The 20,813-nt window shown below is 55.9% G+C and overlaps 3 protein-coding genes across 3 annotated transcripts; 1 reads left to right on the forward strand and 2 right to left on the reverse strand.

The window, feature by feature from the left end:
- Positions 1 to 1,760: 1,760 nt before the first annotated feature.
- Positions 1,761 to 4,800, forward strand: RNF26 (ring finger protein 26). Its single transcript, XM_050759391.1, has one exon. It carries the CDS (start codon positions 2,601 to 2,603, stop codon positions 3,900 to 3,902), a length of 1,302 nt encoding a protein of 433 aa, XP_050615348.1. The 5' UTR covers positions 1,761 to 2,600; the 3' UTR covers positions 3,903 to 4,800.
- Positions 4,801 to 6,434: 1,634 nt separating this feature from the next.
- On the reverse strand, positions 6,435 to 8,589 carry C1QTNF5 (C1q and TNF related 5). Its single transcript, XM_050759405.1, has 3 exons — positions 8,186 to 8,589; positions 7,675 to 7,931; positions 6,435 to 7,338 (listed from the first exon to the last, which is right to left on the reverse strand). Exons 1-3 carry the CDS (start codon positions 8,587 to 8,589, stop codon positions 6,821 to 6,823), a joined length of 1,179 nt encoding a protein of 392 aa, XP_050615362.1. The 3' UTR covers positions 6,435 to 6,820.
- Positions 8,590 to 9,046: 457 nt separating this feature from the next.
- On the reverse strand, positions 9,047 to 14,335 carry MFRP (membrane frizzled-related protein). The gene is made up of 13 exons (XM_050759404.1): positions 13,964 to 14,335; positions 13,777 to 13,879; positions 13,551 to 13,664; positions 13,278 to 13,433; positions 12,924 to 13,137; positions 12,378 to 12,508; positions 12,125 to 12,250; positions 11,803 to 11,879; positions 11,308 to 11,456; positions 10,370 to 10,500; positions 10,093 to 10,224; positions 9,365 to 9,492; positions 9,047 to 9,279 (listed from the first exon to the last, which is right to left on the reverse strand). The coding sequence occupies exons 1-13, from the start codon at positions 14,015 to 14,017 to the stop codon at positions 9,055 to 9,057; spliced, it is 1,740 nt and encodes a 579-aa protein (XP_050615361.1). The 5' UTR covers positions 14,018 to 14,335; the 3' UTR covers positions 9,047 to 9,054.
- Between the last annotated feature and the right edge of the window lie 6,478 nt (positions 14,336 to 20,813).

A 20,813-nucleotide genomic window follows, 5' to 3' on the forward strand; every position in this document is an offset into this window, starting at 1 on the left:
AACATTGTCAAACAATTTGAACTTCCTCCCTAAAGCTAGTTGGAGTGTTTGTCCCTGCCCAAAGCAGGATTACCTGCTAGGTTTCCTGGGAGTCAAGGGTTGTGGCTCATTAAAGATGGCTTTGAGTCTCAGATCACTCAAAGGGGAGGTCTTGGTCCTAAACAAATGGAAATACTCTCTTAGAGGATCCTGCCAACTCTGAGAAGGCCTTTACATGCTTCTTGGTGTGGAAAACTGGCCAGTTAATTGCACATAGTGCAGGCACAGCACGTTTGCCAGGTTTGACTTTGGACATAATGAGTAGGAAGCACCAGTGGGATACCCAGGAACTCTTCATGTCCAGGAAGCAGCTGGAGCCTGAACTTTGCAGGACAGGTTCAGGCTGAAGACACAAATTTAGAAATTATTGTGTATACAGGAGAGGAGGCTATGATGGAAACAGAAAGAATATAGGAAAGGGTAATGCCTCTGAGGCAGGAAGTGGTCAGTGGTGTCAAGTGCTGCAGGAAGATTGATTAATAACAACACAGTGTTCACTGGACAAGTAAGATCCCTGAAGAGGAGATGGTACGGGTGATGGGATCAAGTGTCTTGAAAGGGAAGTGGGCACATTCTCCAAGATTTGACACTGGCAGGAGGATGCAAGTGGGCAAATAAAAACATCAGCAACACATCACAACACAACAAACCATAACCTGGGCAGGGCCTGAGAGCAGCGAGAGAGAAAGGGTAGGAAGAAGCCAGAGGAGTTTCAGCGCCTGCAGTCCTTCCTCTGCACCGTAGCGTAGCCCCTACCACGACCCCACGGCCTCAGTAAAGGTTTGCTGCACACCTCAGCTTCTTATCAGTGATGCTTTGGAGAATGAAGGACTCCGAGGCAGTGTTCAGGGCAGAGTGAAGGGGGATGGACAATTTGAGGAGCCCAGGAGTGGAGATGGAGAATTCAACCCAAGTAGGAAATTCAGCAAAGGTAACCAGGGGAAAGATAAGTCCGCTAGGAGTCCGCTAAGTATCCTTGGAGTTAGTAGAAAATCCCAGGATTCCCAATATATTTGGGATGGGGTTTCAAATATATTTTGACTATTGTTTGAGTATTAAAGAAAAGGGCAGGGCCACGCTTGGTGGCTGACGCCTGTAATCTTAGCACTTCGGGAGGCCGAGGCGCCTGGATCACGAGGTTCAGGAGCTGGAGGCCAGCCTGGCCAACATGGTGAAACCCCGTCTCTACTAAAAATACAAAAATTAGCCGGGTGAGGTGGTGGGCGCCTGTACTACCCGGGAGGCTGAAGCAGGAGAGAATCGCTTGAACCCAGGAGGCAGAGGTTGCAGTAAGCGGAGATCGCGCCACTGCACTCTAGGGTAGGAAGGCCCAGGGTAGCAAGCTGAGCTGTTTCGAAATCTGCAGCCACCTTTTCTCAATGACAATGAAGTAATCTTCCAAGATGTTGAAAAACCTGGTGCGGAAAGTTTGGAGTAGCAGTTTGGGAATCCCCTGTAATAATCCGCTTTCCCTTGTGAACCTCAAGCACTGTCTTAAAATTTTTTGTATCCTCAATGCACTGTAGGAGCTCAACAAATGATAGAATAGATGAATAAATAGAGGAGAATGAGGAGACGGATCTGAACAGGCTGCGAAGGAGGTGCTATTCCAAAGCCCAGCCCAGAGGCAGTGACCTCGGACTCAAACCAAAAAAAACAGCTCGCGTTCAGAGGCCGGGAGAAAGAACAGCTCCCAAATTAAGGGGAGTCCAAGGCCTTGCTCTTTTAGAGGGCGGGGCTAGGAGAACGTATTCCGACGCTGCCCGTCAACGAGCCAATCCCCGCCTCAAGGGGGAGGGGATTTAATCTGTCGCCGCTCCTTCCCTTTGGAAAGTAAATACGTTCGTGCGCCATTCAAACGGACCAATGAGTGATTGACGTTGTTGCGCTTGGCCCTCACCGATTGGCTGGAGTTTGTCGTCCCTCCCTCCTCGTCATCCCTCTGGCTCCACCCCTTTGCACACAAGATGGCGGCGCCCAGCGGAATAGGGGCTGCGCTTGGGGTTTGCTGAAGCTGGTTGCCTCTCCCACTCCCCTTTTGGGTGCAAAGCGCCGCTAACGGGAGGACGGGGGCCGGGCGGGGACAGGGGCACCAGCGTAGCTGGACTGCGAGCCCGCGCCCAGCTTGCGTCGACCCCACCCGGCCCCGGCCCGACCCGACCCGACCCGATCCGATCCAATCCGATCCCATTCCATCTGTTCCCCGTCTCCTCCCGGTCTGACCCAGTGCCCGGCCGTGGTTCGCCACACCAGGCATCCAAAGCTGAGGTCGCTCCTACGGCCTGGGCTCGCCTTCGCTTTGGAGATGTTTGGGCTCTTCCCTCCCAAACAGCCCATCTTCAAAACCTGGACTCTTGGACTGGCACCTGGCCCCCTTTCCCTCTACCAAGACTCCTCTTCCCTCTTACCCACTTCTTCCTTAGATTCTTGGTACCGCCTGTGTTGGAGACTGCTCAGTTTCCTTCCAAATTAATCCCAGACCCCCTAAAATATTGACAACCTAGACAACCCCACAACCGAGGAGCCAGACTTTCTTTTGGACTAACCTCCATAGCCCTATCATGGAGGCAGTGTACCTGGTAGTGAATGGGGTGGGCCTGGTGCTGGACGTGCTGACCTTGGTGTTGGACCTCAACTTCCTGCTGGTGTCCTCCCTCCTGGCTTCCCTGGCCTGGCTCCTGGCCTTCGTCTACAACCTGCCGCACACGGTACTGACTAGTCTTCTGCACTTGGGCCGCGGAGTCCTGCTTTCATTGCTGGCCTTGATCGAAGCCGTGGTCCGGTTCACATGTGGGGGCTTGCAGGCCTTGTGTACCCTGCTCTATAGCTGCTGCTCTGGCCTGGAGAGCCTAAAGCTCCTGGGGCACCTGGCCTCTCACGGGGCACTGCGGAGCAGGGAAATACTGCACCGGGGCGTCCTCAGTGTGGTCTCCAATGGCCATGCTTTGCTGCGCCAGGCCTGTGACATCTGTGCCATTGCCATGAGCCTGGTGGCTTATGTGATCAACAGCCTGGTCAACATCTGCCTCATCGGCACTCAGAACCTCTTTTCCCTGGTGCTGGCCCTGTGGGATACAGTGACCGGGCCTCTGTGGAGGATGACGGATGTAGTGGCTGCCTTCCTAGCCCACATTTCCAGCAGTGCTGTGGCCATGGCCATCCTCCTTTGGACACCCTGCCAACTAGCCCTGGAGCTGCTGGCCTCAGCTGCCCGCCTCCTGGCCAGCTTTGTGCTTGTCAATCTCACTGGCCTGGTGTTGCTGGCTTGCGTGCTGGCAGTGACGGTGACTGTGTTGCATCCGGACTTGACCCTGAGACTGGCTACCCAGGCACTCAGCCAGCTCCATGCCCGGCCATCCTACCACCGTCTTCGAGAGGATGTCATGCGGCTCTCTCGCCTAGCACTGGGCTCAGAGGCCTGGCGCCGAGTCTGGAGCCGCAGCCTGCAGCTGGCGAGTTGGCCGAACCGCGGAGGGGCACCTGGAGCCCCCCAGGGTGACCCTATGAGGGTGTTCTCAGTTAGGACCCGGAGACAGGACACTTTTCCTGAAGCGGGGCGCAGATCAGAGGCAGAAGAGGAGGAGGCCAGGACCATCAGAGCGACACCTGCCAGGGGCCGAGAGAGGCTCAACGATGAGGAGCCTCCAGGCGGGCAAGACCCGTGGAAGTTGCTGAAGGAGCAAGAGGAGCGGAAGAAGTGTGTCATCTGCCAGGACCAGAGCAAGACGGTGTTGCTCCTGCCCTGCAGGCATCTGTGCCTGTGCCAGGCCTGCACTGAAATCTTGATGCGCCACCCCGTCTACCACCGCAACTGCCCGCTGTGCCGCCGGGGCATCCTGCAGACCCTCAATGTCTACCTCTGAAGACTCCTTCCCTACCTGCCCACCCCTCCACGCTCCACGCAGGCACTCACGCTAGGACAGCATTAACAGCTCATCTCCGGGTCCTGGTCTGAATCCCTCCTACCCCTGTGGCTGTCCTGCCAAGCCTCCAAGCCATACATCCAGGACATTGAGATGGAAGACTATGATCTGGGTGGGGGCAGGATAACATAGCTTCTCCTTACCCAGTGGGTCCCTTCGATGCTGAGGGTGGTGAGTATGTCACTATGCAAGGGCCTTGAGACTGTTTGCTGTGGGCTCTCCTCCAGCTTGCCCAGGGCCCACCCAGCTGCCTCTGGGGTTACCCCTCTCTGCTTGTGGTTTTTCTGTTGGAGATCTGTAGGTCCTTTTCCTGCCTCCTTCACATTTCCTCCCCAGCTTTTGTGGCCACAACATATCAGTGTTATTTGGGTGTTTTGGCAACTCAGGGGCCTTCGGATGATCTTGAACCTTTGTGTTCAGCCAGAGCCCCTGTGCCCTGGTAGGCTTTGGGGTTAGTATCTCTCAGGTACCCTCAGAGCCACCTCTGCCTGTCATCGTCTGATGAGGCTCCCTCCCAACCTGATCCAAAAGCTGGGCTCACGAGTTTACCCCTGGGATGGGGGATGCATCTGCACCTGACTTTGGGACCATGTGCTCTCTGGCACCCCAGCTCACTGCAAGTCTCAGGAGGGATAACCAGATTTCTACTCATTCCCCTTTCACTCCCACATCACACAGAAAAATGGCATTCCTCTCTGTCTCTCCCTGGCATTGGAGAGGGCAGACTGTGCACAGTTCACTAGGGTCCAAATACAGAAGGGGCCAGGGCCCAGGGGCTTGCAGCTTCCTGAGGGGTCTCTGGCCCAGTTTCCTATGAATAAAGTTATCTTGACAGCTCTGACAGTCTCTTGTGCGTCCCTGCAAGGGAGCAGTTGGTCAAGGCAACAGACCCTGCATCAGGGTCCTTCAGCCCTGCCGGAGTCAGAAGTGTGGGCTGTGGGAGTACCTGGGCTTTAGCGGGGGGGGGGGGGGGGGGGGGGGGGGACAGGGAAGGAGCTGAGATAGGCTGAGAAGACTGTCATGGGGAGAGTGCATGCCAGGCGTGGCTCTGTGAGCTGTCATCCCTTCTGATTTGTCCCCTTGCACACGTGGCTTTCGAAAAGCCTTCTGTATTTTTTCTATTTTTGCCCAAATTAAGCCCTTGTAGAGAGGAATGTGAACCATCTCACCCCTTGAGTCAGCCTTCCCAGCCCCTCCCCTCCCCGGGCCAGTCTTCCTGGGAGGGAGCATGGGGTTCCTGCTGCCTGGATCCCAGGAGGAGCTGGTGTGTGTCCCTGTGTGTCTTAGCATGGGGTCTGGTGCAGGGCTGGGTTGGAGTGTGGCTGCGGGACCTCCTGATGGAGGCTGCCTGAGGCCTGTCTCTAGCTCACATTTGGGCTCAGTCCCCATTGGCCGTATCTGCCCTCACATGACCAGCGGAAGAGCAGGGGCACTCCCCCATAATTGTATGTTCTGTCTGGGACCACAGTGCCTGGGACTGCCTTCAGGAAGGGGGCGCCGGTAGCTCAGGAAGAACTCTGAGGAGAGGCCCCCCTTCCTTGGGTTGAGGCTGTGCAGATGGGGCTGGGCAGTCCTGGTTTGTTAGTCATTGGGTTGGAGGTGGGCCCCCCGGGTGGGGGAGCCTTGAGGGGCTTTGTGGCTAGCCTCAGACACAGTGGCTCGGCCCACCCAGGCTATGCCCAGAGCAGTGGGGGAGGGCTCCTCATCTCCACCTCAGAACTGGGAGGCCTAGGGAGGGTTTGGCACTTGCTCTTTCCTTCCCTCAATCCGGGACAGGGAGCTGAGCAAGGGGAGGACCGGCTCCTTCCAGTCTCTGTTTAATGTGGGGATAAACATTTTATGATAGAAGATAAACTTCCTGAGTTGGGAGTAAAGGACTCCCCTTTTCTTCCATCTGCATCTGGAATTCCTTTGGCCGACCTCAATACCCCTCCTCCCCCTCACCACCCATAGTCAGGAGCTCAAGCTTCCCAGTATCCCTGCGGCATTCTGGGGCCAGGGCACCCCCTTGTGGTCATCTCAGAAACTACTTATCTCTAGACGCCCAGGGAGGCCACTCACTCGGGTTACAGAGCAATAGCTTTCCAGTCATCTGGGGACCAGGCAAGCAGCCAGGGCAGTCATAGACGAAAGTCCACGGCTCTTTTTTGTTGGATCAGGGCAGGGGCATGTGTGGTGCAGGCAGCCCCTATGTGGTTTAGTTGGCATCTTTGAATTAGAAAAAGGTACCCCCTTTCTTAAGGGTGGCTGGAGCCCTACACCAGGAGGGCATCCCGCTGTCAGACACTCCTATTCACAACCTAGGTGGCGGCTCTGTGGAGCAGCCTCTCATTCCCCTGGGCCGGCTTCCTGTATATCTGTCCCATATCTCTATTTCATCCAAGAACCCTGCCTTCTGCCTGAGCACCCCTCCACACCATGATCCCAGAAACAGAAGCCCCGCCACCAAAGAAGAAAGGCTGGAGCCAGTAGGAGTGTTCTCAGATTTATTGAGTGATCTCTGAGTAAAGGGCCGGCCCCATGCGCAGGAGGGGGTGAGGAGGATCCAGAGAAGCAGAGGACCAGGAAGAGAGCACCCCACCATGGGCTCCTGGGCCAGAGCAACTGGAGGACTCACACTTGCCAGCACAGCACACTCCTCTGGTCTTGGGCAGAAATCCAGTCACTGCCCCATGCTGCCATACCTGATTGCAGACAGCCACTGTCCCCATTCCTTGCCAGCGGCAGGACGGAGAAGCCCCTACCCCACCTCCCTAGTCATTCACAATATTCCAGGGGGGCCAGCCCTCCTGGATGACCTGGTTGTCAGCGTCACACCCTCCTCCTAGGAGTGAGCGTGAGCCCACTTTGCAGTGGCATTAAGCGAAGACTGGGGAGCTGTGCCAGTCAGAGTACACCAGAAATCCGGAGAAGGTGCTGTCTGTCTTGATGCTGGCATAGATGCCAATGTAGTCACCCACACCCACCTGCACCCACACTTGGTCCTCGGGCTCCAGCCTCACCATGGCGCCCCCCGAGAGCGAGGCTGGTTTGGGCCAACCCCCGAAAAACTGGAAGAAAGAGGCAATGGATTCGCCGTTCTTCACCAGATCAAACTGCAGGCTGGCCCGGTAGACAGTGGCATGGACGGCGAAGTAGTAGACCCCAGGCACCTGGCAGGTGAACTTGCCGGTGACGGCGTCGTAATGTCCCTGCTCGTTCACCAGCACGCGGTCGAAGGGCAGGGGAGCATCAGACGGCGGAGGCAGCCGGCTCTCGGAGCGCTTGGCGCTGAAGGCGGATCGCGGAGGCACCGAGCACTCCCCTGCAGGCCCGGTGGGCCCCGCGGGTCCCGCCTCTCCTCGCGGCCCGGGCTCCCCTCGAGGTCCCGGCAGCCCTGCGGGGTAAGCGGGGCGGCAGGTTGAGCGTAGCGGCCGGGTCAGCCCGCAACGGGGCGGCGACTCTAAGGTCACCGTACCCCTCCCCGCCCCTGCCTGAGCTTCGGCCAGCGCCTTCTCCCGCACGGGTACCTCCTCCACCCATTCCCGCAGGGCAGATCTAGGGGGCTGGCCAAGGGGGCGCCCGCCGCCTGGGCCCTTCCCCTGCTCTGGGCTGCAAAGCTCAGGGAGTGGCGCCCCCTGGCGGGAGCCCCGAGCCCCGGGCACTGGGAGTGGGAGCTGCGGCGGAGCCTGCTCGGACGTCGCCACCTACAGCTGCTGCGGTGCCTTCTTACCCGGCCTCCCGCCCTCGCCTTTCTCTCCCGGAGCCCCGGGCGCGCCGTCGCGGCCGTCGCGGCCATCGCGGCCCGGCAAGCCCTGGCTGCCGTGGTGGCCCGGCGTGCCTGGAAGGCCGGGGTGCCCCGGGCACAGGCTGGGGATCTTGTTGTCGTCCAGTGGGGGCGAGCCGGCCGCCAGGCCCAGGAGCAGCAGGACAAGGAGCGGCCTCATAGCGCTGGCACCGGGAGCCCGAACGCCGGGGTCCTCTCGCAGTCTGTGGGCCAGGCAGGACTGGAGTCGGGACCCAGAATCCTGGGACCTACCTCGATCCCCACCCCGGCGCGGCCCAGTCGGTCCCCACCCCACTGCTCTGCCCCTGAGGCTGAGCGCCCGCAGGGCCGAACACCCGGAGAGCACAGGCAGGGGAGAGCGGGTAGGAGCGGCCAGCCCTCCCTCCCACCGCCGGCCCGCGCCAGCCTTTCCCACAGTCCCCTCCCCAGCCCCTTTCCCCTCCTCCGCCAGACTCACCCCCCCTCCCGGCTCCCTGATGGCCTCCTTCGGGGCGCTCGCTGCTCCGGACCCTCCAGTCGGTGGTGCTCCAGCTCCCGCGCCTCTCCCCGGCGAGGCGCCCCCTGCCCTGCCGTCACCCCAGTCCTGGTTCGCTGCCTGCCGGCTGCGCTCTTCTCCTCCCAGACTCCAAGAGGAAACCAGTTGTTCGGGGGCCAAGAGCTCCCGGACCGGGAAATAGCTGGGAAATAACTCGTGGTGTCGCCCGGCGGCCGGCCAAAGTTTAGGGGGAGAAAGGAGGGGTAGAAAGACTTGAGCTGGGCACAGAGAGGCAGAACTTCGAGAGACGGACACACAGGGCACCTCCTGTTCCCAGGGCCGGAGGAGAGGCGGGGCAGTGGCAGAGACCAAGGACCAGACCCCATTTCAGGGAGAAATACGTAGGGAGATGAGGGCGGAGAGTTCTAGAGGCAGACAGCCAGTTGGATCCCTAAGGCCTAGGACAGGGCCTGCCACATGAGTAGATGCTCAGTACATTTCTGTTGAATCAAGGAAAAGGTCAGAAGGCAGGCGATAGAGAAGCTGAAAAAGCAGAAGGAAAGGGGAAGAGGCAGAAGGCGGGAAGTCTGGGTCAGAGGCCTGGATGGGAAGCGGTCTCGATTGTCCAGTGGCACAGTGTGGGGCCAGTCAGCAGCCTGGGGCCAGTAAGGGGACAGGAAGGTGCAGGGAGGGTCCCATGAGCCCCAGCTGAGGACTTCTCCTCCCCCTCCCTGGGAGCCCCAGAGAAGATAGTTAGAGACCCTGCTGGTGCCCCTTCCTTTTTCCCCTGTGTGCCAGTCCTGACGGGCAAAAGAGGACGGGCAGAAAGAGGGCAGGGGCTGGCTTCAGGGTCAGGGCTGGGAGCAAGCTTCCAGACCAGCTGCCTCTGGCAGTCTGTTGCAGTTGAAGGGCCAGGGGGTGCCCAGTAGTGCCAGGCCAGACTGGCACTGGTGCTCTGCTTCCTGGCAGACAGAGCGGCAAGGGGGCAGAACACTGCCTAGTGGGGTGCAACGGGGCACAAGCAGCCCACACAGGAGCCTCCGGAAATTCTGGTAGCAGGGCAGGCTTGTCAGGCTCTGCGGAGGGACAGCGGCCTTTAGGCATCTGCTCCCAGGCTCCCTCCCCTCCCAGGCCTGCCCTCCTTCCCTCCACCCAGAAGACCTTGTAACCGCTGAGGACTTCTACCACCTCCTCCTGAGTGGCCATGCCCACCCAGATGTTAGGGAAGGCCGTGGTGTTGTAGCTCAGACCGAGGCACATCTCCACCTGGACAGGCTCACAGGCCAGCTCTGCAGGGGTGGAGGGGAAGGCCACTGTGGGGACTGCTCACTGGCTGTGTGGCCTGTGGCAAGTCACCGAATCACTTGGTCCTGTGTGTACGTGGGTCCAATGGGGGTGGTTGTGAGGAAGCAAGAGGATAACAAGGAGAGAGGCTGTACACACACTGAGGATCCCTGCCATCCCTGAGAGCCTGCTCCAGCATCAGTTGCCAGCCCTGGGCATCATGCAGGCACGTCTTTGATCTCAGGGAACATGGGGCACCTGCGTTTGCAGGGACCGCTTGGGCATCTGGAAGAAACCCCCTGCTCTGTGTAAGAGGATGCCTTCATCTTACATGGGCTGTGGAAAGGGGCTCTGGGTGACAGAAGGGACTGGTTCTTGGAGTCCCACCACTGATTCCCAGATTCCCATTTCCCTTGGGGTGACACTCAGTGCCATTGCCACCACCAGCCGAGTGTCTTCCAGGACTCTGCGAAGTGGTCCCAGAGTCAGCTGGCCCCGCCCCCTCAGGGAGGATGGGATGGGACTGGACGCTTTTCAGTACAGCAGCAGGGTTCTGTGAAGTGAGCACCCAGCCTATTCAGGGTCCCCAGGGGCAGGCTTCTCACCTGGGGGTGGGAACAAGGGGTGGCTGCAGTTGTCGTCGCTGCCATCGGTGCAGTCTCTCCACATGTCACACATCCACTGCACACCCTTACACCCTCCTGCCTGGCAGGAGAGCTCACTGGGCCCACAGGGGTCTGCAGGCACAAGGGGCATGGCAGTGCCCGGGGACATACCTACACTCCCAGTACCCCCAGAGTGTCTTGACCAGGGTCCAGAACCCTTCTCTGTCCCCCTGGAGGTGCCTCTACTGCCCACACCCACTTGCCCAGGGGCACCTACTCTCCGTGGCATTGAAGGCCAGGTAGGTGGCTGAGAAGCCTCCACTGCTGATGCCATGATCTGTCCTAAAAAGCACAGCCAGCTCATGGTGTGAGGAGACGAGGTGGGGGGGTGGCTCTGCTCCACAGAACCTGCCCAAAGCAGATAGCAGTTCTGGGCACCAGCCCTGGCTGACTGAGGGGGCACTGCAGCCTCCCACAGGCCTGGCTCTGAGCTGGAGCCCTGGATGATGCCAAAGTTGATGGGAGACACAGGGTTAGGGTCTGGTGAGGAAGACACACATATTCAGCAGACAAAACATTAAACAAACTGCTTGAACTTGAGCCACTTCCAGATGGGGAAAAATCAGCGGGGCAGCCTGGCGTTGTGGCTCACACCTGTCATCCCAGCATTTTGGGAAGCCAAGTCGGGAGGATCACTTGAGCCCAGGAGTTTGAAACCAGCCTGGGCGATATAGTAAGACCTTGTCTTTACAAAAAAAATTAAAAAAATAAATTATCTGGGCGTGGTGGCATGTGCCTGTGGTCCCAGCTACTTGGGAGGCTGAGGTGGAAGGAGCGCTTGAACCTGGGAGGTCAAGGCAGCAGTGAGCCATGATAGTGTTACTGCACTCCTGCCTGGGTGACAAAGTGAGATTCTGCCTCAAAAAAAGAAGAACAAGAAAAATCAATGAGGGTTTGTAAGGGAGGTGGAGGTGGCCCCTGCTGGTGGGGAGAAACTGGGGCAGGGAGAGGTTTGGGGAAGGACCTCCTGGGGACAGGGAGAGTGTGGGGTGAAGGTTTTGAGGTGAGAGCTGTCTTTAGGGTAATGGTGAAGAGACCCCCGGCCTAGAGTAGCAGAAGAAAGTGAAGCTGGGGAATGTGCTGGGCCGACACGGAAGGCGGGGCTGGCAGACTGTGAGGATGGAGTTATCCGTGGCTCTTCCCTGGCTCCTGTACCTGCCCAGGAGGCTGAAGGCCCCTGAGCTGCTGGTCTCATACACCTCCACGTAGTCAAACTTGCACTCATCCTGAGCCTCCAGGCTGAAGTTGTGGAACTGCAGTTCTATGCTGTGTCCAGCCGGCACCGAGATATGCCAGGTGCAGAGCTGGGGGAGGGCACAGGTGGGCAATTCATGACCCCTTCTGTCTCATCCTGGGCACCCAGGCTGAGCTCCAGAAGGGTCTTCTTCCCCCACTGCTGGCTGGGGGGTGGGGTCGCGCTTTCATCATTGGTGGCTCTTAAGGGCCTGGTTTCAGAGGTGAGTTGACCCATTGTGGGCACATCTGGGTACACATCAGGCACTTGCTAATATCCCCCATCCCCCGTCTGCTTGATCTGTGACCTTCCCAAGTAGAAGGTAGTGTCTATCATGCCATTCCCATTACACTGACTTGGGTGCTCAGGTGCTTCCACGTGTGCCCCTCCCCCTCTGCATGGAGCACCATGCTTACCTGTTGGTGAGGGTACTGCTGCAGGTAGTTGGGAGTAGAGAAAGTGCCCTGGAGCCCAGTCAGATTCCCCCCACACCCTGTAGAGAGATGAAAGGGCTCATGAGTTTGCTAGGATCCGTGCTTCCATCCAATAGTGATTGTGGGCAGTGACTGCAGAGCAAGAGTTTTGGCCATGCCCATGGGAAACAAGTTCTGGGCCAAAGAATGACAAAGGAGGAAATGCTGGCAGAGGCCCTGGTTTGAGGCTGGACCAGAGCTGGGGGGCCCAATTTGAACCCAGATCAGATGCCTGAAGAGAGGACCCCCCATGCCTGGCCCGTACCCGAGAACTTGACACTGCAGTTGGTCTCATCGCTGCCGTCAGCGCAGTTGGCAAAGCCATCACACACTGAGTCAGGTAGCAGACAGATGAGCTGGTCACAGCGGAACTCATCATGGGCACAGCTCCCTGGGTGTGGGCACCAGGAGTCAGGGAGGCCCCGAGTCTCCACCCCTTTGGCAGGGCTGGGAGTGGGTGGAGGGGAAGAAAGTGGACACTCAACAGGCAGCTGGGGACATGGTGGGAACACACTCACCATGCCCAGGGGCCACAGCCTGGTACCAGGCATGGAAACCAAATCCTTCCACACTGCTGTCAGAGATGAAGGCCACCAGGAGGTGGCTGGCATTGGTGTTGAGCGTGGGGGGAGGCACCCTCCCACAAATCCTGCAAGAAGCCGGGTTGGGGGTGATGGAGGCTCCAGGAGCAGGGCCAGCCAGAGAGGAGCTTGCCTGGGCCTTGCAGTCCTATTTTCTTAACCCCCAAACTGGTGACCATGTGGTCAAAAAGTCTCCTCTGATGTCCCAGGGAGCTCTGACCTTCTTAGCATCTGCACATTTATCCTTGTAGGATTTACTCATAGGAAGATAGAAAGGAGATCCATGTTACAGACTAGGAAACAGGTCAGAGAGGGGAAGTGATCCTCCTCGCGGCACACAGCAAGGTGGTGGCAGAGCTGGGCCCAGAGGTCTAGTCGCTCAGTTTCTTCCTCGGTTAGCCCTTCCCCCTGCCACTCCCTGATTCTGCTCTTTAGATAGCGGTTCAGGACACGGTGGGATGTCCTGGGGACAGAGGGACCTACCTGAGGAGGGAGCCTTCAGGCTCAGGGGAGATTTCCAAGCGATCAAAAAGGCAAGAGGCCACACTCTCTATGCTGAGGGCTTCGATTTTGAGCTGTATTGCATGGTCTGTGGCCACCTGGATGCGCCACATGCAGTGGGTGTTGGGGGGGTAAGGGTCTGGGTAGTTGGGACTGCTGAAGAAGCCCCTTGGACCAGAGAGGAGGCCTCCACAGGCTGCGGAGATGGAGGTCAGAGTTCAGAGGTCAAAACGAGTGAGGTCCTTTATTCTCCAAGGTACCTCTTCCTCACCCTCCCCTCGCCCCCACCCCATCATCTTGGGCCCTTCTCCGGGAAGACCTGCCCTGAGTACTCACTGGCCTGTGGGGAGGGGCTCACACCTGACTCCTGCTGCCCTTTAGGGGTCCCAGCTGCCTGAGAGGTGGTGATGGTGGGGGTGGTGGTGGTGGTGGTAAGGCCTCCGGCAGGCAGTGGGCTATGGGAGGCCCCAGGTGGGGGTGCAGCCTGCAGCTCTGGAGGCGGGAAGATGGAGGGTGGCGTTCAGAGGAGCTGGATCCTGGGAGGCTGGGAGAGCGGCTGATGGAATTTCATTCCAAAGCCCTCCTTTCAAGTTGTCCCCAGGTACTTACGGGCTAGGATGATGGCCACCAGCAGCCCGAGCAGCAGGAGCAGCAGGCTGGCGAGCAGGAGGACACAGAGCCAGGAGAAACGGCAGTCTGGCCGCAGCCCTCGAGGACGCCGACCTGCGAGCCGGCAGGTGGGGTTTTGAGAGCCCCTTCTGTTGGGCATTTCTCATGCTGCCCTTGGCTCCTGGGCCTCTCTGTCCTCCCCCAGGTCACCCCCTGGGATGGTTACCGTGCCAGGGAGCTGGGACACTATAGCTGGCATCCTCTGGGAAAGCTGGGGGAGGGCAGGATGGCCCAGACTCAGGCTCGAAGGCAGGATTGCAGAACTCGGTCTGGAAGGGAGAGACTTGAGGGCTGAGGCAGTGGTGACCACTGGGGTGCTGGGTCTTAGGAGCACGATTCTATGTGGCCCTTACCTTGCTCGATTCTGTTGCCTCCACGCAGAGGATGACATCTGAGTAGTCCTTCATGGCCCAAGGCTCTGCATGGCTTTCTGGAGTCCCTGTGACAGCCCAAGACCCCCAAGGGCCCACTCTCTGACCACAAACTCCCTATCAAAGGGGCAGCCTCTACTACCCAAGGGAAAAGGTTGCCAGGCTAGACCAGCTCTTGGGCTGTCCTTGGTAGAGTGGTTTGGCCTATGGGCTACTCTGTCTCTGTGTGAGGGAAGGGATGGCAGCCAGGAAGAATTCACAAAGGCACGAAATGGTCCCTTAATCCCACTCAGCTGAGGATGCCGAGGCCAAGTCCCTGGCACAGGGTGGCCGTTCTTAAAGGCACAGGCGGTGGCTGAGAACACCCAGCAGAGGTAACTAGGTACTCTGTGCGGGGGTGTGACGAGGGGAGCTCTCCATCCCCAGCACCCAAGGCACTGAGTGAGCACTTGGGGGGTCGCTGGGAGGGGAGAGAAGTTGCAGGCAGAAGGGAACCTTGGGTGGTCTGAGAAAGAAGCAGGGTGGAGGGGGTGGACAAAGCCAGCTGCCCACCTTTCCTCCCCACCAGGGTTACAGGGGCACTGGCCAGGTCGGGTCTTTGGAAGGGCCCTGGTAGATCACCAGTGGGTGTGACCAGGACAAGGAGAGAAGGACATGGCGTGAGCCAGGGACTGACTGCTCATTCCTGGGACCCCTAAACCCGCAGGAGAAAGGACAGGGAAGGGGGAGAAGGTGCCCAGGTCTTAGGGAGGGTTGGGGTGTGGAGTCTAGCCATCGGGACTGTTGCACGGTTGGAAACCCACACACTGCAAACAAGATTACTGCACGCCTCTTTCTCCATGGGCGAAGTCCTCTTGGAAAATCCCAGCCTAGCCCTGCTGTCCTCAGGGAGAAAGGAAAGGGATTGGTAATCTGTTTTGTGTTAGCCATGCTTAGGCCGAGAGTTTGGCAGGGAGGGAAGTGGGGAGAGAGCCTCATATTTCTGGCTACTATTTGTAGAATGTCTGGGCAAGAGGGCTACGTGCAGTTTCTCTCCTTTCATAACTATAAGGTAGCGTCACCATTTTACAAATGCTGGTGCTGGGCTCTGAGAGGTTACATCACTTTCCCAAGGTCACACAGCTGGTAAGATACAGAGATGAGAGTTGAGCCTAGGACTGGATAGAGCTTAGGCTCACGTTTTCTATGATGTACCTCTTTCACCCCACATTGGGGCTGAGGCATGCTGGGGTAGCAGAGGGATCAGAGTGACACGGGGGCAGAATGAGGAACCCCTTGGGGATGGAAGCAAAGAGGGCAGGCTGCCCTCCTTGCACTCAGGAAAGGAGATGCCTCCACCCACACGTTTTTCTCCATTTGTTACTGGAGGGCCTTAGTTTGCTTTTGTCTAGGAGGTCAAGCTGTTTCCTGGAACCTTGGAAGTCTAATGGTACTTGGTCTTTAGGGAAGAGACTTTTTGGGAGCTGTTGGGACAGGCGCTCTTGGAGAGGATCAGACAGTTCCTGACCACAAAGTACTTCTCATTCTGGCTGGATCAAGACAGAGCAGGATCCCCTGTCACACAGCATGTGAAGAGCCTCGTCACAGGGGCAGCTTCATGGACACAGTGGCCCTGCGCTGAGCTTTGAGGATGATTGGCTGGGCGAGCCATGCCCCTGGGTCTGCTCCTCTGAAGCCGCTCGTTCGCTGTCATCATTGAGAGAGAGGCTGCTGTGCCGGGGTTTGGCTGGGCACTGGGCTCTTGGAGCTGACTGAGACAAGGTGCCCTCGTCTCAAGGAGCCCCTGCTCTGCTGTGACAGCTCTCAAAGTGGGGCCCGGGGCCTTCTTTTAGAGGGCTTGAGAGCTTAGAACTAGGCTCATAATAACACTAAGACATGATGTGCCTTTTTCACACTCATTCATGTTTTCCAGACGCTCCGTGACATGTGATATGACATCGGGTTGAATGCTGAAGGAGACGCAAGTCCAGCTGCCTTCTATTAAGCCAGATGCTAAAGAGATTTGCACAAATGTAAAACGATGCTGCCATTCTTACTAATTTTTTTTTTTTTTTTTTTTTTTGAGACGGAGTTTTGCTCTGTTGCCCAGGCTGGAGTGCAATGGTGAGATCTCAGCTCACTGCAACCTCTGCCTCCCGAGTTCAAGTGATTCTCCCACCTCAGCCTCCTGAGTAGCTGGGATTACAGGCGTGCACCACCAAGCCCAGCTAATTTTGTATTTTTAGTAGAGACAGGGTTTCTCCATGTTGGTCAGGCTGGTCTCATACTCCTGACCTCAGGTGATCCGCCTGCCCAGCCTTCCAAAGTGCCAGGATTACAGGCATGAGCCACTGCGCCTGGCCCATTCTTACTAATTTTTTTTTTGTTTGTTTCAGAAAATATAGGTGGTTGTTTAAAAAAATTATTATTTTTATTTTTTTTTAGTTATACTTTTAGTAGAGACAGGGTCTCACTATGTTGCCCAGGCTGGTCTCAAACTCCTGGACTCAAGTAATCCTCCTACCTCAGCCTCCCAAAGTGCTGGGATTATATGGTTTTTAAAAAATTTATTGGCCGGGCACAGTGGCTCACGCCTGTAATCCCAGCACTTTGGGAGGCCAAGGCGAGTGGATCACGAGGTCAGGAGATTGAGACCATCCTGGCTAACATGGTGAAACCCTATCATCTCTACTAAAAATACAAAAAAGTTAGCCGGGCGTGGTGGCAGACGCCTGTAGTCCCAGCTACTTTGGAGGCTGAGGCAGGAGAATGGTGTGAACCCAGGAGGCAGAGCTTGCAGTGAGCCGAGATCGTGCCACTGTACTCCGGCCTGGGTGACAGAGCAAGACTCTGTCCAAAAAAAAAAAAAAAAAAAGAAAAAAAGAAAAAAGAATGTAAGGGGGTTGGCCGGGTGCGGTGGCTCATGCCTGTAATCCCAGCACTTTGGGAGGCTGAGGTGGGTGGATCACCTGAGGTCAGAAGTTCAAGACCAGCTTGGCCAACATGGTGAAAGCCCATCTCTACTAAAAATACAAAAATTAGCCGGGTGTGGTGGTGAACGCCTGTATTCCTGGCTACTTAAGAGGCTCAGACAGAAGAACAGATTCTGTCTCAAAAAAAAAAAAAAAAAAAAAAAAAAGAAAGAATGTAAGGGAGTCTTTTGAGAAGTGTGGTTCACTGGACAGAGATGAAGACAGTTTACTGGGCCGTAAGTCCGGAGATTAAATGCTGTGTAAACTGAAGAAGCAATGGCTTCCTCTGATGCGGCCAGCAGGAGGACTTCCTGGAAGAGATGAGCCTTTAAAGTTTGAGGGTTGAAAAGGATTTGAATAGGCAGAACTTGGGGGTTGGGTAGGAAATTCCAGGAAGGAGGAGAGGCTTAGCACTGCGGCCTGAGGAACTTGGTCACAACTGGCCTGTGAGTCGGGGGACAACAGAAGGGAGGCCAAGGGAAGGCCTGGAAGACCAGGAAGTTTTTCTCTGCTTTGCTGTTGCCCACGGCCATCCTGGACTACACCCAGGACTCTGCGGGCACACGCACTCCTGCACCTGGCTGTGTTATGAAGGGGTTTCTGGAGGAAAGGAAGGAAGCCAGAGGCCAGCTCAGGGTTGGGGAGTGGCACACCTGAAACACACTGAGAGTGAAATCCACTGCAGACCCCTCAGCTCATCGCCTCATTTCACCCTTATTCCAGCCCTGACGGCAAGAGGAGGGAGGTATTTTCCTCTCATTTTCTGGATGTCACCAAGGCTCCTGGACGTTAAATGCCTTTGCCCAGAGTTGTACAGCTGCCCAGGGGCAGGGCTGGGTTGCAGAGCTGGGGCTGTTGGAGTCCTGATTTCCACTTTTTTTGTTTTTGCTTTTTGAGACAGGGTCTTGCTGTGTCACACAGGTTGGAGTGTGATCACAACTCACAGCGGCCTCCACCTCCCAGGCTAAAGCAATCCTCCTACCTAAGCCTCCCAAGTAGCTAAGACTACATGTGTGCACCACCATGCTTGACTCACTTTGTAGAGAAGGGGCCCCCTATGTTGCCAGGTTTTGAATTCCTGGGCTCAAGCAATTCTCCTGCCAAAGTGCTGGCATTATAGGCTTCCCTGGTCTTTAGAAGCGTGGGACCTAGGAGCTCAATCCCATTACTACCTCCAAGAGGCAGGTGCCCCCAAATATCAGGAAATTGGAAAAGCCAATTCCTTGATTTTGGAATGCCTATTTAATGGGCATTCTGTTTAGTTTGGGCAGTGCCATACTTACCTACATCAAGTGTATTGTTCCGGAAAAGAAGGTAGAAGCATCCAGAGAGATGAGAGGAACTAAATATTTGCTAAATAGGGACAGTGTTGGTTAAAAAAAAAAATTTGCTGAGGATCACCCACCATGAGAATCTCAATGGAGCTTCGATGGCGTAGTCCTGGAAATGGAAGTGGGGGAAATGGACATTTGTGGAGTTGCTGAGTACCTACTATGTGCCAGACACCCACCCCTCCCCTCCCCTCCCTTCCCCCCTTCTCTCCTCCCCTCTTTCCTTTTTCCCTTTCCTTTCCTCTCTCCCCACTTCCTTCAGGGTGTGTGTGTGTGACAGGGTCTTGTTCTGTCGCTTAGGCTAGAGTGCACTGGTGTGACCATGGTTCACTGCAGCCTCAACCTCCTGGTCAATTGATCCTCCCACCTCAGCCTCCCAAGTGGCTGGTACTATGCCTGGCTAATTTTTGTACTTTTTGTAGTGACGGGGTTTCACCATGTTACCCAGGCCGGTTTCAAACTCCTGGGTGAAAGTTATCTGCCCATCCTGGCCTCCCAAAATGTTGGAATTACAGGCATGAGCCACCGTGCCTGGCCAGACACTGTTTTTCTTAACTGGCACTCACAACTCTGAATAGGTAATGTTATGCTCAGATTACAGATGAGGAAATTGAGGCTCAGAGAGATTAAGTAACTTGCTTGGGCTGTGAATGCCAGTCTCTTTCTGCTGCCTCCTGCATTCCTGCACAGGTGCTTGTTTCTGCTCTTACAGCAATGAAGGATGGGGACCCTCAGAGGTATCCAGCTCAGACAGTCCTACTAGGGCCCAGGTAGGAGGCAGATCATGCTGGTTTTGCTGTTGGATGTGTGTGAATGTCACACTGCTGTTTGGCTCAGCTCCTAATAGACGCAGGCTTGGAAAATTTGCTGCAGAAAGTCCTGCAAAATGCTGTCAATTATTCAAACTAAAGGCAGAGCACTCAGATGGAAAGAGAACTGGATAGGCAGTCAAGATACCCAGGTTCCATCCTGTCTCCGCTCCTGACATGCTATGTGGCCTTGAGCAAGCCTTACTCTAGGGCTCAGTATCCTCACTGCCAAATCGAGATCATGGACAAGGTGACCTCTATGATCTAACTCTAAAGCTTTATAGAGGCCGGGCATGGTGGCTTACGTCTGTAATCCCAGCAGTTTGGGAGGTCAAAGTGGGCAGATCACCTGAGGTCAGGAGTTCGAGACCAGCCTGGCCAACATGGCGAAACCCCATCTCTACTAAAAATACAAAATTAGTCGGGCATGGTGGTGCATGCCTGTAATCCCAGCTACTCGGGAGGCTGAGGCAGGAGAATCGCTTGAACCTGGGAGGTGGAGGTTGCAGGGTTGCAGTGAGCCGAGATTGCGCGACTGCACTCTCAGCCTGAGTGACAGAGTGAGACTCTATCTCAAAAAAAAAAAAAAAAAAAAAAAAAAGAAAAAAGTATATATATATATATACACACACACGACTTTACAGAAAGAAACAAGCATTCTGAGCATTGGTCACTTAAATAAATTCTGTAAACTGGAACCAGGAAACTAGAGCTAAGTTCCCTATCTTGGGACTTGAGCATGTATTTAGAGAAAAGTGACATAGAATGATTGATAACACGGGAGTGGAGAACTTCAAGACCCACAAGTCCCATCTCAGTAATTTGCAGATGAGGCACAGAGGCCCAGAAAGAGGGAGGTTCCTGTTCAAGGTCACACAAGAGCAGTCGAAGGGGAAGCCCCTCCCCTAGGGAGAGGCCAGCTGGATCAAGAGCAAACAATGAGGGAAGAGAGCCAAGTTGCTAGGAGGCAAAGCTTGATGGACAAAAAAACGTGGGGGCAGACCTGTGTGTGTTTGTGGTCTGTGTAACACTAGGACCTGTTGCCATGGGGATGAGAAAGCACCACAGATTAATTACTGAAGAGCTGGGAGCAAGGGTGGCGGGCCTGAGTGGAGCCCCTGCCCTCAATGTCACCTAGAGTCCATCTGTTCCCCAGTGGAAGACAACAAAAATTATAGGGCTGCTTCTACCTCCAGTGAAGAACTAGTCAGAGTACAGCTATTCACTTTGCTACAAGCCTAATGTTTTTATTTTGAGGGGATCCTGTTTGCCTGTGGCTTGGGGGCAATCATCAGGTTAAGATTTCCAATCACACCCTGGATCAGGCCACCCTCAGGGCAGGCCAGGGAAGTTTGGGTCCCTCAGGAAGAAATTCCAAGTTTTAAGTCACTTATTTTCAATCCCTCTTCTTCACTCTTGGGAAATGCTTAGAAAAATGCCTGTCTCCCTCCATGCGGCGGGTTTGATAGCAGCACACAGGCCTTAAGTGACAGCAGGTGCTTCTGTCTCAGCAAGGATGGAATAGTCAGGCCTTTATTTTTTAGTGTCTGGAGCAGTGGAGGCAGTGAGGAAGAATCCTCATGAAACACTCTAGGCTCACCTGGTGGAGCCTTCGGCTTCCCTACTTCTAAGACCAGCAGCAGAAATGGAAAAACTGAACAGTGCTAATGAAGAGGTGAGACCAAAGGAGACATGGGTCACCGAGTACACCAAAGACATCACCTCTTCAGGGGTTAAATCT

This window comes from Macaca thibetana, chromosome 14, assembly GCF_024542745.1.
Source record: "Macaca thibetana thibetana isolate TM-01 chromosome 14, ASM2454274v1, whole genome shotgun sequence".
In the NCBI taxonomy this organism is placed as follows: Eukaryota; Metazoa; Chordata; class Mammalia; order Primates; family Cercopithecidae; genus Macaca; species Macaca thibetana.